Below are 16586 nucleotides of genomic sequence, written 5' to 3'. Positions count from 1 at the left end.
ACTCCTGTTCTCCTGGAATTTTCATGCACAACAGTCTCTAGAGTTTACAGAGAATGATGCAAAACAGGAAAAAGAAACGTTTAGTGAGTGGCAGTTCTGTGGGAGAAACTGCCCTGTTAATTTGAGAGGTCTCCAGTGGACAGAAAGACTCTGCAATGGGTAGTCAAAACTGCCTGATGCATCACCAGCGCCAGCCTACCTGCTGTCAAGGACATAGATACAGAAAGGTGCCAGTAAAAGGTCAGTGACATCATAAAAGGTCCCATCCACCCTGTTCATAGATTGTTTGTCCCATTCCCATCAGGAAGGAGGCTACAAAGCATCCACACCACAACTATCAGACTCAAAAACAGTTACTTTCCCAAAGCAGTAAGCCTGATCAACATCTTCACCCACTAACCCACTGCTCCACAGCCCCCACTACCAATCCTTTATCATTTCCTGTCTGAGTCACCTTACGTATAGACACTCTTGTCACTTTATAGACATACATTCAATCCATGTATATAATCTACTGTATTTATATGTATTTTTTTTTATTATTATTGTGTTCATTATCTTATTGTGTTCTTTTTGTGCTACATCAAATCCAGAGTAACAATTATTTCATTCTCTTTTACACTTTTGTGTGCTGGAAATGACACTAAACAATCTTGAATCCTGAGAATGGCCAGACTGGTTCAAGTTGGCAGGAAGCCAACAGAAACTCAATCAACCATGCATTATAACAGTGGTGTGTACCAGAGAATCTCTGAACGCACAACACATCGAACCTTGAAGTGGATGAGCTACAGAAGCAGAAGACCACAAACATACAGAAATGCACTCAATGGCCACTTTATTAGGTACCTCCCGTATCTAATAAAATGGCACTGAGTGTAATTTAAAGAGTTTTGATGCCAAGCTGTGAGAGGCCATCAGGGCATTTTGGGGACAGGGCCTTTGTATGTGTAGAATGTTGTTGTTGGGGGACTTGGTGTTAATGCCAAAGAGACTTGATTAAACTCTGTGTTGCTGGGGATGATCACTGGCTGGTATTTTTGTTGCATGAGTGCTATCAATCCATGGATGAATGTTGCCTACATTGTCCTGCATGACAGAGATCAGAGTTTTGCTGATGAGTTGTGAATGGAATACAAGGACATCACACAGTAAAGGGACTGGATCAAGAATGAGCTGAATTGCTTCCTGCATTTTTTGGGAGGGGAACGGTGGTGTAACCCATAGAACTGATACCTCAGAGCTTCAGAAAACTCGGATTCAATCCTAACTTTGAGTGCTGACTGTGCAGAATTTGCACTTTCTCCCTGTTTCCTTCCAGTGCTTCTGTTACGTCTCACACCTCAAAGGTTAACTGGCCATTATAAATTATCACTAGTGTGTGGGTGAGAGGTAGATTCTGTGGGAGCTGATGTGGGGAGAATAAAATATGGGAATGAAATAGGATTCATCTAAATTGGTGTTTGGTGGCTATTGTAGACTCAAAGAGCCAAGTAGCCTGTTTCTATGCAGTATGATTCTGTGACACATTCACCTTCACATCATTGTGGGACTGAATGGCCACCGATCTTGATGATGGATCACTGGATTGCTCATCTTTCTATATGGAACTGTTAGTAAACATAAAGAATGTTCTATGCCATCAGGACTGATAAGTAATTCCCTTGTGGGAGAATTTTAATTTATAAAAATTTTGCTGTGGAAGCTATCAAATTATTTTTCATGACCATCAGAGGGTGACGTAGGAAGAATTACAGCTCAATATGTCTCCAGTAACTTGACCTGTCATGGTGCAGCATTTTAAGTTTTTGACTGGTACACAAGGCTGGAGAGAACCTGAAGTTCATTTTAATTCCCAGTTCTGTCCTTACTGCATTGTCACAACCAGCAACAATGTACCTTGTAGCGGAGCACGTCACGTCCGACATGAATTTGTACATTTCCCCATTTAGCTGCACCTATGCTGATGTCAGATGCTGCTGTCAGTTTCACAGAGTGCTGAGGACTAAAGCTAGCAATTTTGCATTACAACTCTGTACTGCTCCATACATATTTCAACACCACGGCTGCCGTGTCTAGGTCATTTTATCACTAAATGCCAAAGGTTTCAGTGTAGTGTGTTCTTGTTATGTAAGGCACTAAATGAGAGTCTGATGAATGATTAGGTGTTGTGCTACAAGGTGGAGTGTCTATAAATTTAGTTTTGTGTGCAAGAGGCTCCTAAAGGGATTGCCTGACTCAAAGCAGTAAAACATCCCAGGTGGTTCACTGTTTCAGTTTGTGTGTGAGATTAAACACTAAGTGTACATTAAATGGCAAAAATTCTGCACATTTGAGGCATTATCCTACAAATTCAGTCTGTTTATTTTAGTTGTGCTGTAGTACATATCTTTCTCAAATGACCCATTGCAGCCAAATGTCATATGCAGATAACTGCTTACATCAAAATGGGCAGAGTGTCAAGGGTCTTGTATGAAGAGTTTGCTATTAATATCAGGTAATGAACTTAATCTCTGGGAAACATTATCCTCTTATCTGTTTTCACTGCAGTAGATTGAGAGCCATTGCTTTTCACTCCTTTTTTTTACCAGAAACAAAACTAGTCAGTTTCAGTTTCTTCCTTGGTTTCATTTTCCAGTTTCACACAACATCCAAAATAAAGCTCCTGGAAGTCCTAGCCAGTAACCTGCCTCCGTGTAGGAATTGAGCAATGAAATAAAAGTCCAAACACCAGTGCACAGCCTACAGTGCAAAGCTGCACAGTTCCTGAAAGCAACCCTGTTCCAATTAGTATGAGCTCTCTCCCTGTTTACTCTGGTGCCAGGATATCTGGATGCTGGTCTCTGAGGTCGGACGGGAGGTAAGCATTTCTTTCATTTAAGTTGCATTTTATTTTATTTCGCGAGTGCAATTTCCAGTGGCCCTGCCTGCACCAGCAATTTACTAGTGCTAGCTTGTAATTTTAATCAAAAATTAAAAGAAGTGGGTTTCCACTGGGTCTTTACATCAGTGGGAAAAGTCTTATAAAATATTCTACTGAAGGAGAGTGGGTGGGACGGAGATGGCTGATACAAGCATGGGGCCAATGTAATTAGATTCCGACTGGAAAACAAGATATCTAAAGCATGACGAGTATTATGATACTGTTACAGAGTTACAGCTGAGATATTGATGAGCTTCTGAATGTTCTTGAGTCAGTGAGGAATTGAAGAGCAGCTGACAGTGTTGGGAAGTGAGATTGACAACAAAACCATGTTATATTTGTTACCTGATTCCACAGTCTTGATTCGGATGCAGTGGTAGAAATTAAATTCTGTGTACAAGAGCTCCTGCAGATTGATTTCTGAACTGAGATCCTTGCTGGTGGAAAAATTGGTGTGGCGTAGTCTTGCATAGGTGTAGCTGATCTGAATTAATCACTTCTCTTGGAGTTTTAGTGCTTGGACCGACCATCTTGCTTCCTGCAGTTAGGTACCGAGATGATTGAAGCTCTTCAGAATCAGGTTTATTATCACTGAGCATATGTCAAGAAATTTGTTGTTTTACAGCAGCAGTACATTCCAATACATAATTTTTAAAAACTGTAAGTTATAATAAAAAATGTATATTTTAAAAAGTGAAAAGAGGAAAATGGTGAGGTAGTGTTCACAGTTTCATTATCTGTTCAGAAATCTCATGGTGAAATGGAAGAAGCTATTCAAGGAATGCTCAGTGTGGATCTTCAAGCCCTTGTCCATCCTCTCTGATGGTAATAATGAGGAGAGGGCTTTGAGGTGGAAGTCCTTGATGATGGGTATCACCTCTTAGAGGCAACACCTTTTTGGAGATGTTCTTGATGGTGGGAAACTAGAGCCCATGATGGAGCTGGCTGAGTTTACAAATGTCTGCATCTTTTCCGGAGCCTGTGCAGTGGCCCCTCCGTACCAGACAGTGATACAACCAGTTAGAATGCTCTTCATAGTACACCAGTTTTTTTAGAAAAAAGGACTTTTACAGATCTACGTTTCTAAAGGACTTTGGACACTGTTAAAGTTGAATCAGTGGGCTTATCCCAAATTACATTCCTGATAGTTAATGATTCTTAAATAATCTCCAATGCTGAAGAAACAGTGATAAATACTTAAATAAGAACGGCGTGTGATTTAGTAGCGAGCATGCTGCAGGTGACATTCCCATGTGCCCAACGATCTTATTTCCTAGTGGTTAGGCTCATGGGTTTGGGAATAGTTTAGGTGCATAAGTATTGCACTTAGTATGAGTTATGGTTCAGATTATTCCGCCACAGTACTGACTTGTAAGTGGTGGAAAGCTTGGGATGTCAGGAGGTGATTTACTCATCACAGTTCAGTTGAGTTAATGGGGAATGATGTTTGGAGACTAGGAAGGGGTAATACCATAGGATGCTAAGAGTTGGGGATAGACTGTTTTACCGGAGATGGTCATTGACTGGTATTTGTGCGATGTGAGTATTATTGGTTGTTTAATGTTGTCTGGGTGTCGTTGCACGTGGATGTGGGTCTCTTGTTTGGGAGTCGCTGGTGGCATAGCTGTTTACATCATTTAACAGTGAGTAGGACAACAGAGCCAAGTATAATTCATGCAGTTTTACTGATAATTCTTAATTGGGTGAGTATATGTGTGTGGACTGTGAGCAACAGAAAGGCATTGCTGATATAGATAATGTAAATGGGTGAGGTGGTGTAATGTAAGGTGGGGAAAATGATGAAATCATCCATTTCATGTCAAGGTTAGTGATTTGCACCTCACCACAAACTCAGCTCTTTTCTCCATATTTGGGTCAAGGCTGTGCTGAGCAATCCTGGCAATAGATAGCAGGTGATAACATTGTTGACAACACCTTACATCACTTCTCTGATGACGCAATGTAGACTAGTGATAATTAGTTGGAATGGATTTATCCTGCTATTTTTGGAGAGGACACACCTGGTCAGTATTACACAGGGTAGTTGTAGAGGGCGTGCTTGACTGATGCAGCTTGGCGAGAAATACAGCTGAATCTAGAACATCAATCTCCAATACCTCTGCTGAGATGTCAGTTAGTCCCATATTCTTTGCTGTGTCCGTGCTATCAGCCATTTTGTGAGTGAATCAAATTAGTTGAAGGCTGGTTTCTGCTTTGATCTTGAGGAAGTCAAATTGGTTAGAACATTGAACAGTACATCACAATATGGACCAATCCACCATGCTGTGCCACTAATATAAATCTAATCCAGACATCCCACCTCTCCCAGAAGGTCCGGGAGTCTCCCGCATATTGATAGTGGCTCCCTGACGCCTGGAAATTATATACAATATCCCGGAAATAGATTTTTTTTGAGAGGGAGAGGGAGAGCGAGCATCCTGATTGGTCTCTTTTCGTGCTAAGAGTGGTCCCCATCCACCGGGCCATGAGGAAACAATATGATTGGGCGATATGAAATGATATGAGTCATTTGCACCTTTCCTCATTCCCTGTCACGCACTGTTGAACTTGAACGCACACGAGGTCATTACCCGTGCGTCATCCATGTCAGCGCGGGAAAAAGATCAACTCCTCGAGCTTGTAAATGACGGTGGGCTGAAAAGTATGTTTGACATAACATCTCTGCCGGCATTCTGGATCAAAGTCAAGGCTAAATATCCTGAGATAGCCACGAAAGCACTGAAAACGTTGCTTCCATTTCCAACATCATATCGCTGCGAAGCGGAGTTTTCTGCAATGAATGCAACGAAAACTAAATTGCGGAATAGACTGGACATAAGGAACCCCCTTCAAGTATCGCTGTCTCCCATCACCCCTCGATAGGACCGTGTTGTTGCAGGAAAACAAGCCCAGGGCTCCCACTGATTCAGCGATATTGGTGTGTTGCAATGATTTTATATGTTCATATGAGGAAAATATGCGCTGTGTGTTTAATATCCAAACGTTACTTAAAATGTTATGATGCTATTGACTTATCATCTATATTCCTGTCGTGATTAACACCCCACCCCCGGGTCGGCCGGTCCACAAGAATATTGTCAATATTAAACCGGTCTGCGGTGCAAAAAATGTTGGGGACCCCTGCTAAGTAGACCTATCAGTTTTCTCTGTGGGCGGGCTTTACAGTCGACCTCAAAAATAATGACAGTGTTGCTCGTTTGCAACAGTGACTTTTCTATTGCCCATGGTGGGTTAAAATGTAAAAGACATGTTGAAGTGAGTTTAACAGGTGTCATTACAGCATAGCTAACGCTATTTAAACTAGCTGGCTAGCTGCTAAGGAGCTACGCTATTGATGTCCTACATGACGAGGCCAAACTCCCTGTCGACTTACTTAAAGTTGTAATAGAATAAACATGATAATATAATATAATATTAGCACATATTTTAATGTCACATTTGCTGCATATACCCAACTTGGTTTACAGATTAGACAAAATCACTAAACAAAGTATTTACATACACCCTTGGAGGTCGATGGGGGGTGCGGAATATGGTGTTGTGGGGGTGGGGTGGGGTGCTACCTCCCTGAAATGGTGGTGATACCTTCCTGAAATGAGTTTTTGCAGGGTGGGATGTCTGCTAATCCATGATCAACCTAACCCTTACCTCCTACATAACCCACAATCCTCTACTTCTTTTACATCTATTTGCATGTCTAAGAGTCTTTTAATGTTCCATTGTTTCAGCCTCTACCACCACACCTACCAGTACGTTCAGGGCACTTAACACATTTTCTTTAAAACAAATTCCCTCTGACATCTCCCTCACCTTCTCCTCCTCTCACCTTCAACAGACAGTTTCTGATACAGTGTAGGCCATTGCTGCCTTGAGGACAAAAGGTGCAAGCTGCTCACTCTGTCAGTGCCCCTCATAGTTTTGTACCTCTATCAAGTCAGCAATCACTGTTCAAAGAGAAAAACCCAAGCTCACTCAACCTTTCCTCAGCCACCTCAGTGGCACCCATCATTGAGCATGGGGATATGCTTGGAACCTCCTCTTCCTATTAAATATATAATGACCCACCCATTTGCAAGTGGGCCTGTGGCAAGACCACGAAACTTTGATCTGCCAGTTCGTTATGAGATTGCTCTGATTTGTCTATTGAATGCCATTTTTGCTGTTGAGCACATGTGTATCTCTTTCTGTTGCATCACCACCTCATTTCCTTGGGCATAGTGCTGCTTCCAACATGCCCTACTGTGCTCCTTATTTGAAGATCCCCAGTTTCTGTTGTCATCCTTAGAAGTTTTTATTTTAATTTCAAATAAACAACTGCATTTAAGTTCCACAGCTCCCATGGTGGGACTTGAACCAATGTCTCTGGGTTACTCATTTAGGAATTCACTGAGCCACCACCACAAACTGCTGCATCAGCACCCCTTTTTTAAAAAAAATAAAGTGAGTTTGTTGTAGTTGTCTCCTCCTCATTGACAATCAACACCGACACCCCTCAAGGATCAATGCTTAGCCCACTGCTCAACTCTCACTATTCTCCTGACTGTGGGACTAGGCACACCTCAAACACCATCTATAAATTCACCGATGACACAACTGATGTTGGCAGAACCTCGGGTGGTGACAAGGAGGTGTACAAGAGTGACAGAGATCAGCTGGTTGAGTGGCATTGCAACAACAACCTTATATTTAATGCCGATTGTGGTCTTCAGGAAGGGGAAGTCATGGGAACACACACCAGTCCTCATCGAGGAATCAGCAGTGGAAAGGGTGAGCAGTTTCAAGTTCCTCAGTGTCAGCATCTCTGAAGTTCTCTCCTGGGCCCAAAATATCGATGTAATTTTGAAGAAGGCATGTCAATTTTGAGGAGATTTGGAATGTCACCAAAGTCTCTAACAGATTTCTACAGAGCATTCTGACAGACTGCATCACCATCTGGTATGGAGGGGCTACTGCACCGGATCATGAAAAGCTGCAGAGAGTTGTAAACTCAACCAGTTCCATCATGGGCACTAGCCTCCCCAGCATTGAGGACATCTTCAGAAGATGATGCCTCAAAAAGGCAGCATCTGTCATTAAGGAACCCCACTACCCAGGATGTGCCTTCTCATTACTACCATCAGGGAGGAGGTACAGGAGCCTGAAGGCAGACACACAAAACATCTTAGGAACAGCTTCTTTCCTTCGCCTTCAGATCTCTGAACAGACAATGAACACTCCCTCTCTACTTCTCCTCTCTTTTCACACTACTTAATTTTTTAAGTATTTCTAATTGTAAATTACAGTATTTTTATGTACTGCACTGTGCTGCTCCCACAAAAGAAGAAATTTCAAGACATTTGTCAGTGATTATAAACTTGCGCGCGCGTGTGTGTGTGTGTGTGTGTGTGGCCTCAGTCGGTCGTGGTTGACCATGGGGTACTTCACCTCTGGTAGTCTCTGGTTTGTTGAGCAGCATCAACTGTGGCTATTGAGGCTGATCCTGGAATGGCAGGCACTGCCACTGTTGCTGCATGCTTATGATTCTGGTATTACAGCGGAAGAAATGAGATTAAAGTGAAAATGGTGCAGGAGTCACATAGATATTATGCAATTTAATGACCTGGGAATGAAGCTGAATCTTTGGTAGGGAGCATGGTCAGTGGGGATGGAGGAATGGTTTGTTCATGTTGAGCCACCTAAGGGTTTTATATTCCTTGCCTTTGATCATGCAATTCTTTAGCTATAAAACAGCTATACACTCCCCCCCCACCCCCACCAAGAAGTTTCTAGCAGACTGATTAATCAGTATGCCCTAGTAAAAACTTTTGCACATACAGCAAGTCTGTCATTGGTTGTTTAGTGAAGAGCTTTATGATTTGAAAAGCTGGAATATGACTGTCAGTGGACAATAGCAAGCTGTTTGTGCTCTCACTGCAGTAAAACTGAGTTTCCAAATACATTCAAAGATCTAGTTTTTGCTTGTTTTGTTGGTGACAGTGGTGGCACGCCATGCACAATTGGACATTAATATAGTATAAAGAACACCTCTGCATCAACTGATGTGGTGTGCCAACAAAGAACAAGCACATTAGGTCGAGGCATGCTTCTACCTATTATTTGATAACAGAGGAGGAATTGTGTGGGTGGTGGTATTCAACAAAGTAAGATAAGATAACTCTTTCACTGTGTTTGTTATTCCATATCTTTGTAGTGCTGACCTGATTTGGTTAATGCAGTGGTTTAATTTCTGAATATACAAACAAGACCATGATACATAGGAGCAGAATTAGGCCATTTGGCCCTTCGAGTCAGCTCTGCAATTCAATCATGGCTGATTCTTTCTTTTATCCCCCCTCAGCCCCACTCCTAGCCTTCTCCCTGTAACCTTTGATGCCATGGCCAATCAAGAACCTATCAATCACCATCTTAAATACACCCAACAACCTGGCCTCCACAGCTTCCCAAGATAACAAATTCACCACCTTCTGGCTAAACTAATTACTCTGCATCTCTTTTTAAATGGATGCCTCTCTATCCTGAGGCTGTGCCCTCTTATTCTAGACTCTCCCACCATGGGAAACATCCTTTCCACATCTACTTGGCCTTTCAACGTTCAAAAGATTTCAGTGAGAATCCACCTCATCCTTTTAAGATCCAGCGAGTACAGAGCCATCAAACGTTTTTCATGTGATAGCCCTTTCGTTCCCAGAATCATCCCTGTGAACCTTCACTGAATTCTCTCTAATGCCAGCACATATTTTCTTAGATAAGGAGCCCAAAACTGTTCACAGTACTCAAGGTAAGGCCTCACTAGTGCCTTACAAAGCCTCAGTATCAGATACCTGCTCTTGTATTCTAGCCCTCCTGAAATGAATGCTAACATTGTATTTGCCTGCTTCACCACCAGCTGAACCTGCAAGTTAACTTCTAGGGTGTTCTGTATAAGGACTCCCAAGTCCCTTTGCATCTCAGATTTTTGGATTTTCTTTCCATTTAGAAAATAATCTGCACATTTATTTTGTCTGTCAAAGTGCATGACCATGCATTTTCCAACATTATATTTCAGATGCTACTTTCTTGCCCATTCTCCTAATCTATCTAAGTCCTTCTGCAGCCTACTTGTTTCCCCAACACTACCTGCTACTATCATCTATAAACTTGGCAAGATAGCCATCTATTTCATCATCTAAATCATTGATATACAGCATAAAAAGAAGCGGTCCCAATACTGACCCCTGTGGAACACCACTAGTCACTGGCAGACAACCAGAAAAGGATCCTTTTATTCCCACTTACTGTGTCCTACCAATCAGCCAATGCACTAATCAGGCTAGTAACTTCCTTGTAATACCATGGGCTCTTAACTTGTTAAGCAGCCTCATGTATGGCACCTTGTCAAAGGCCTTCTGAAAATCCAAATATACAACAGCAACTGCATCCCCTTTATCAATCCTACTTGTAATCTCAAAGAATTCTAACAGGTTCACCAGGCAAGATTTTCCTTAAGGAAACCATGCTGACTTTGTCCTATGTTGTCCTGTGTACCAGTACTCCATAACCTCGTCGAAAATAATTGACTCCAACATCTTCCCAACCACTGAGGTCAGGCTAACTGGTCTATAATTTCCTTTCTGCTGCCTCCCTCCTTTCTTAAAGAGTGGACTGACATTTGCAATTTTTTAGTCCTCTGGCACCATGCCAGAGTCCAATGATTCTTGAAAGATCATTATTAATGCCTCCACAATCTCTACTACTACCTCTTTCAGAATCCTAGAGTATAGTTCTTCTGGTCCAGGTGACTTGTGTGCCCTTGGGTCTTTCAGCTTTTTGAGTAGCTTCTCCCTTGTAATAGAAACTGTACTCACTTCTCTTCTGTCACACCCTTCAACACCTGGCACACTGCTAGTGTCTTCCACAGTGAAGACTGATGCAAAATACTCATTTAGTTCATCTGCCATCTCCGTGTCCCTCGTTATTATTTCTCCAGCCTCATTTTCTAGCAGTCCTGTATCTACTCTCAGCTCTCTTCGATTTTTTTAAAATATATACTTGAAAAAGCTTTATCTGTCCACCCTTGATATTATTTGTTACCTTGCTTTCATATTTCATCTTTCCCCTCGTAATGATTCTTTTAGTTGCTTTCTGTAGGTTTTTAAAAGCTTCCCAATCCTCTATCTTCCTGTTAATTTTTGCTTGTTGTATGCCCTCTCTTTTGCTTTTACATTAGATTTGTCTTCCCTTGTCAGCCACCGTTGTACGATTTTGTCAATTGAGTATTTCTTTGTTTTTTGGAATACATCTATCCTGCACCTTCCTCATTTTTCTCAGAAACTCAAGCCATTGCTACTGTGCTGTCATCCCTGCCAGTATCTCCTGTCAATTTACTTTGGTCAACTCCTCTCTCATACCACTGTAATTTCCTTTACTTCAGTGAAACACTACTATATCAGAAATTACTTACTCCCTATCAAATTTCAAGTTGAACTCAATCATATGGTGATCACTTTACCTTAAGAAACAAACCAATCTTCCATCCGTGGACTCATTTTACACCGCACACTGTTGGAGCAGTGCTGCCAGGATAATCAAGGACACGACCCACCCAGCCAACGGACTTTTTGTCCCTCTTCCCTCCGGGAGAAGGCTCAGGAGCTTGAAGACTCGTACAGCCAGATTTGGGAACAGCTTCTTTCCAACTGTGATAAGACTGCTGAATGGATCCTGACCCGGATCTGGGCCGTACCCTCCAAATATCCGGACCTGCCTCTCAGTTTTTTTGCACTACCTTACTTCCCATTTTTCTATTTTCTATTTATGATTTATAATTTAGATTTTTAATATTTACTAATTTTAACTGTTTTTAATATCTTTAATATTTAATATTTGTAATCCAGGGAGTGTGAAGCGCAGAATCAAGTATCGCTGTGATGATTGTATGTTCTAGTACCAATTGTTTGGCAACAATAAAGGATAAAGTATAAAGCTCACTAATCACCTCCAGTTCATGACGTAACACCCAATCCAGTAGAGCTGATCCCTTGGTAGGCTCAACAACAAACTGCTCTGAAAAGCCATCTTGTAGGCACTCAACGTTCATTCTCTTGAGATCCATTGCCAACTTGATTTTTCCCAATCTACCTACGTGTTAAAGTTTATCATAATATTTGCCCTTTTGACCTGCCCCTTCTATTTCCCATTGTAATCTGTAGTCCACATCCCAGCTGCTGTTGGAGGCCTGTATATAACTGCCATCAGGGTCCTTTTACCCTTGCAGTTTCTAACTCAACCCACAAAGATTCAACATCTTCTGATCCTATGTCACATCTTTCTAACATCTGAATAAAAATTTTTAAAGAGAGATTTTCATTATGAGCAGTTATATTTTTCTAGTTAAGTCAAATACTTTGAAGAGCAGTGATTATTCTAACAAAGAGAACATTGAGAGGGAGTCAACACAGCCAAACTTTGTTAAGCAATGAATGATTTGGTAGTTACCTATATCATTACAGGATGAAATGTCACCCAAGGCACATTTTTAATTATTTTTGCGTGGGTTTGCAAACCAGGAGTTATTGATATGTGTCATTGGCATTAGAAGTTCACTGCTGAGAAAGCTGAATGTAAAATTTTATTCTTATGGCTTTTTCTGATTCTTTCAGAATCTTGAATGCCCGTTGTTCCTTTTCACACTTTGTGGCAAATTAGAAGGTACTTCTGCTGTTTCTGTAGCATTTGTTTTTTCACAAGGCCCAGTTGTTAGCTCAATGCTCAACCTAGCACAGATGGAAAACATGCAAAGAGCTTGCCGCATACGAACTTGGCACCGTTCGCCTCAAAGTCTGGTGCTGATGCCTCTACACCTTTGGCTGGGTTTTAATGCGCATATTATATTAAATGGTGAGCAATGAATGTTGCTGGAAATGTTGCGTAATATTGCCAAAACCTAGTTGTGCTTGAACTGATTGGCTAAGTGGTTCATTTTAGGGAGTAAGTACTTAGACTTGACCAGCTAGTTGCACAATGTTTCCCCCCCAGTTGAGAAGCCAAGGACCAGAAGGCATAGTTTGAGAATTAAGAGTAGTGGTGGGATTGTAGTAGAATTGAGGAGAAATTTTTTCAATCAAAGGGTGGTGAATGCTCTACTCTAGAGGCAAGTTGTTATATTCATTTCAAAATATTTGATGGATTTCTGTACATGAGGAGAATCAAACTGGCTGGTGCTGGAAAATGGAACTGAAATAGAAGATCAGCCAAAATCTAAAGAGGGATCAGGGCACAACTGTGCAAGCGCGTGGACGTCAGCCAGGTAGAACTGCGAGAAGAGCTTAAAAGGAGACAGCTTTACAGAGTGGGTGACTGAGACAGATTAGGAAGGCTTTGGCTCAATGGGGCTTCGGCGATAATGGGTCGAGGCCAGGTAGGTTATCTGTGTAGAATACAGACAGGAAGTATATGTGTGAGGCTGGTGATCTGTGCTCGGTGTCAGATGTGGGAGAAATCCTGGAGACTCCCAACCTCCTAGATGGCCACATCTGCCCCAGGTGTGTCGAGTTGCAGCTCCTGAGGGACCAGGTTAGGGAACTGGAAATGCAGCTCGATGACCTTTGTCTGGTCAGGGAAAGTGAGGAAGTGATAGATAGGAGCTATAGGAAGGTAGTTACACTGGGGCCTCGCAACACAGAGAAGTGGGTAACAGTAAGGAGAGGGAAAACAAGAGGCAGATGCTAGAGAGTTCCCCTGTGTCTGTCCCCCTTAACAATAAGTACTCCTGTTTGACTACTGTTGGGGGTGACGGCCTACCTGGGGGAAGCAACAGTGGCCATGCCTCTGGCACAGAGTCTGGCCCTGTGGCTCAGAAGGGTAGAGAAAGGAAGAGGATGGCAGCAGTGTTAGGGGACTCTATAGTTAGGGGGTCAGACAAGTGATTCTGTGGATGCAGGAAAGAAACACGGATGGTAGTTTGCCTCCCAGATGCCAGGGTCTGGGATGTTTCTGATCACGTCCACGATATCCTGAAGTGGGAAGGAGAACAGCCAGAGGTCATGGTATATATTGGTACCAATGACATAGGTAGGAAAAGGGAGGAGGTCCTGAAAACAGACAACAGAGAGTTAGGAAGTTGAGAAGCAGGACCACAAAGGTAGTAATCTTGGAATTACTGCCTGTGACACGTTACAATGAGTATAGGAATAGAATGAGGTGGAGGATAAATGTGTGGCTGAGGGATCGGAGCAGGGGGCAGGGATTCAGATTTTTGGATCATTGGGACCTCTTTTGGGGCAGGTGTGACCTGTACAAAAAGGACAGGTTGCACTTGAATCCCAGGGGGACCAATATCCTGGTGGGGAGCTTTGCAAAGGTTATTGGGGAGAGTGACAGAAGAAGAGGCGGTTGGCTCACAAATAGAGAAAGCTTGGAGACAGTGTGATAGGGATGATAGGCAGGTGAGAGAGAAAGGACATGCTCAGACCAATGGTTTGAGATGTGTCTATTTTAATGTGAGGAGTATTGTGAACAAAGCGGATAATCTTAGAGTGTGGATCAGTATTTGGAGCTATGATGTTGTGGCCATTACAGAGACTTGGATGGTGCAGGGGCAGGAATGGTTACTTTGAGTGCCAGGCTTTAGATGTTTAAGAAAGGACAGGGAGGGAGGTAAAAGAGGTGGGGGCGTGGCACTGTTGTTCAGAGATAGTGTTATGGCTGCAGAAAAGGATGAAGTCATGGAGGTATAGTCTACAGAGTCTCTGCAGGTGGAAGTTAGGAAAAAGAAAGGGTCAATAACTCTACTGGGTGTTTTTTATAGACCACTCAATAGTAACAGGGACATAGAGGAGCAGACAGGGAGACAGATTCTGGAAAGGTGTAATAATAACAGCGTTGTCATGTTGGGAAATTTTAATTTCCCAAATATCGATTGGCATCTTCCTATTGCGAAGGGTTTAGGTGGGGTGGAGTTTGTTGGGTGTGTTCAAGGTTTCTTGAAACAATATGTAGATAAGCCTACAAGAGGAGAGGCTGTACTTGATCTGGTATTGGGAAATGCACCTGGTCAGATGTCAGATCTCTCAGTGGGAGAGCATTTTAGAGATAGTGATCACAATTCTATCTCCTTTCCCATAGCTTTGGAGAGGGACAGGAACAGACACATTAGGAAAGCGTTTAATTGGAGTAAGGGGAAATATGAGGCTATCAGGCAGGAACTTGGAAGCATAAATTGGAAACAGTTGTTCTCAGGGAAACGTATGGAAGAAATATGGCAAATATTCAGGGGATATTTGTGTGAAGTTCTGCATAGGTACGTTCCAATGAGACAGGGAATGGATAGTAGGGTACAGGACATTGATAGGATGCAAAACTGGGCTGAGAAGCGGCAGATGGAGTTCAACCCAGTTAAGTGTGAGGTGGTCAATTTGGTAGGTCAAATATGATGGCAGAATATAGTATTAATGGTAAGACTATTGGCTGTGTGGAGGATCAGAGGGATCTTGGAGTCCGAGTCCATAGGACACTCAAAGCTGCTGCACAGGTTGACCCTGTGGTTAAGAAGACATCAAACGTAGGATTGAGTTTAACAGCCGACAGGTAATGTTACAGCTACATAGGACCCTGCTCAGACCCCACTTGGAGTACTGTGCTCAGTTCTGGTCGCCTCACCACAGGAAGGATGTGGAAACCATAGAAAGGGTACAGAGGAGATGTACAAGGATGTTGCCTGGATTGGGGAGCATGCCTTATGAGAATAGGTTGAGTGAACTCGGCCTTTTCTGCTTGGAGCGACAGAGGATGAGATGTAAGATGATGAGAGGCACTGATCATGTGAATAGTCAGAGGCTTTTTCCCAGGGCTGAAATGGCTGGCATGAGAGGGTACAGTCTTAAGGTGCTCGGAAGTAGGTACGGAGGAGATGTCAGGGGTAAGTTTTTTTTTCGCAGAGAGTGGTGAGTGCGTGGAATGGGCTGCTAGTGACGGTAGTGGAGGCAGATATGATAGGGTCTTTTAAGAGACTCCTGGATAGGTACATGAAGTTAGAGGGCTATGGGTAACCCTAGGTAATTTCTAAGGTAAGGACGTGTTTCATACAGCGTTGTGGGCCGAAGGGCCTGTATTGTGCTGTAGGTTTTCTATGTTTTAGTAGTTGGGTAGCTCAAAGGGCAAGATGGCTTCCCACTCTTCAATAAGTGCCAGTCTGTTTGGTTAGGGTCTGTCTTGCTTATAGATCAGATCACGTTAAGGCGACCAGTTTCCTCAAGGGCACAAGTGAAGCATATGAAAGATCACATTGTACAATCCAAGTCTCTCAGTACCTCAATGGAATATCAGTCTTATTGCATGCTGAAGTTCTGGAACAGGCTGCCTCAGCAAGGAACACTGCTTCAGCAAGCTGGCATTCAGTAGCCTATCGAACAACGTGACCTAGAATTTCCTTCACTTGACTTTAAAGTCTAAAACACTGCTGCTCAGTTGAAAATTGACTTTGCACAGAGTGCAGCAATTTGATCCAGATTTTGGGATATTGAGGTGCCTGCTGAAAAATTAGATCCTCTTAATTTGGTAGGATTTTTATTTGTCCTGGTAGCCTTACTCCAGAGTAAAATGCCCACCGTGTACCAATTCCTCCAGAGCAACCGGTAGAATTAAACTTCAACATGGTTTTCACTCA

At 42.6% G+C, this 16586-nt stretch overlaps 1 protein-coding gene across 4 annotated transcripts in view; it reads left to right on the top strand.

Annotated features, from left to right (window-relative positions):
* Positions 1 to 16586, top strand: part of LOC134342792 (uridine-cytidine kinase-like 1) — a 134870-nt gene that overhangs the window by 40960 nt on the left and 77324 nt on the right. For 2 of the 4 annotated variants that reach the window (XM_063041373.1, XM_063041374.1), the window contains exon 1: positions 2552 to 2860. The exons of the other annotated variants lie outside the window; for them this stretch is intronic. In XM_063041373.1, the coding sequence (XP_062897443.1) occupies positions 2793 to 2860 (68 nt within the window). In that variant the 5' untranslated portion in view covers positions 2552 to 2792. Of the gene's footprint in view, positions 1 to 2551; positions 2861 to 16586 lie in introns of those variants that run through there. 4 annotated transcript variants of the gene reach the window in all.

The sequence above is a fragment of the Mobula hypostoma genome, chromosome 2 (genome assembly GCF_963921235.1).
Source record: "Mobula hypostoma chromosome 2, sMobHyp1.1, whole genome shotgun sequence".
In the NCBI taxonomy this organism is placed as follows: Eukaryota; Metazoa; Chordata; class Chondrichthyes; order Myliobatiformes; family Myliobatidae; genus Mobula; species Mobula hypostoma.
This window is presented reverse-complemented; position numbering and strand designations above follow the sequence as displayed.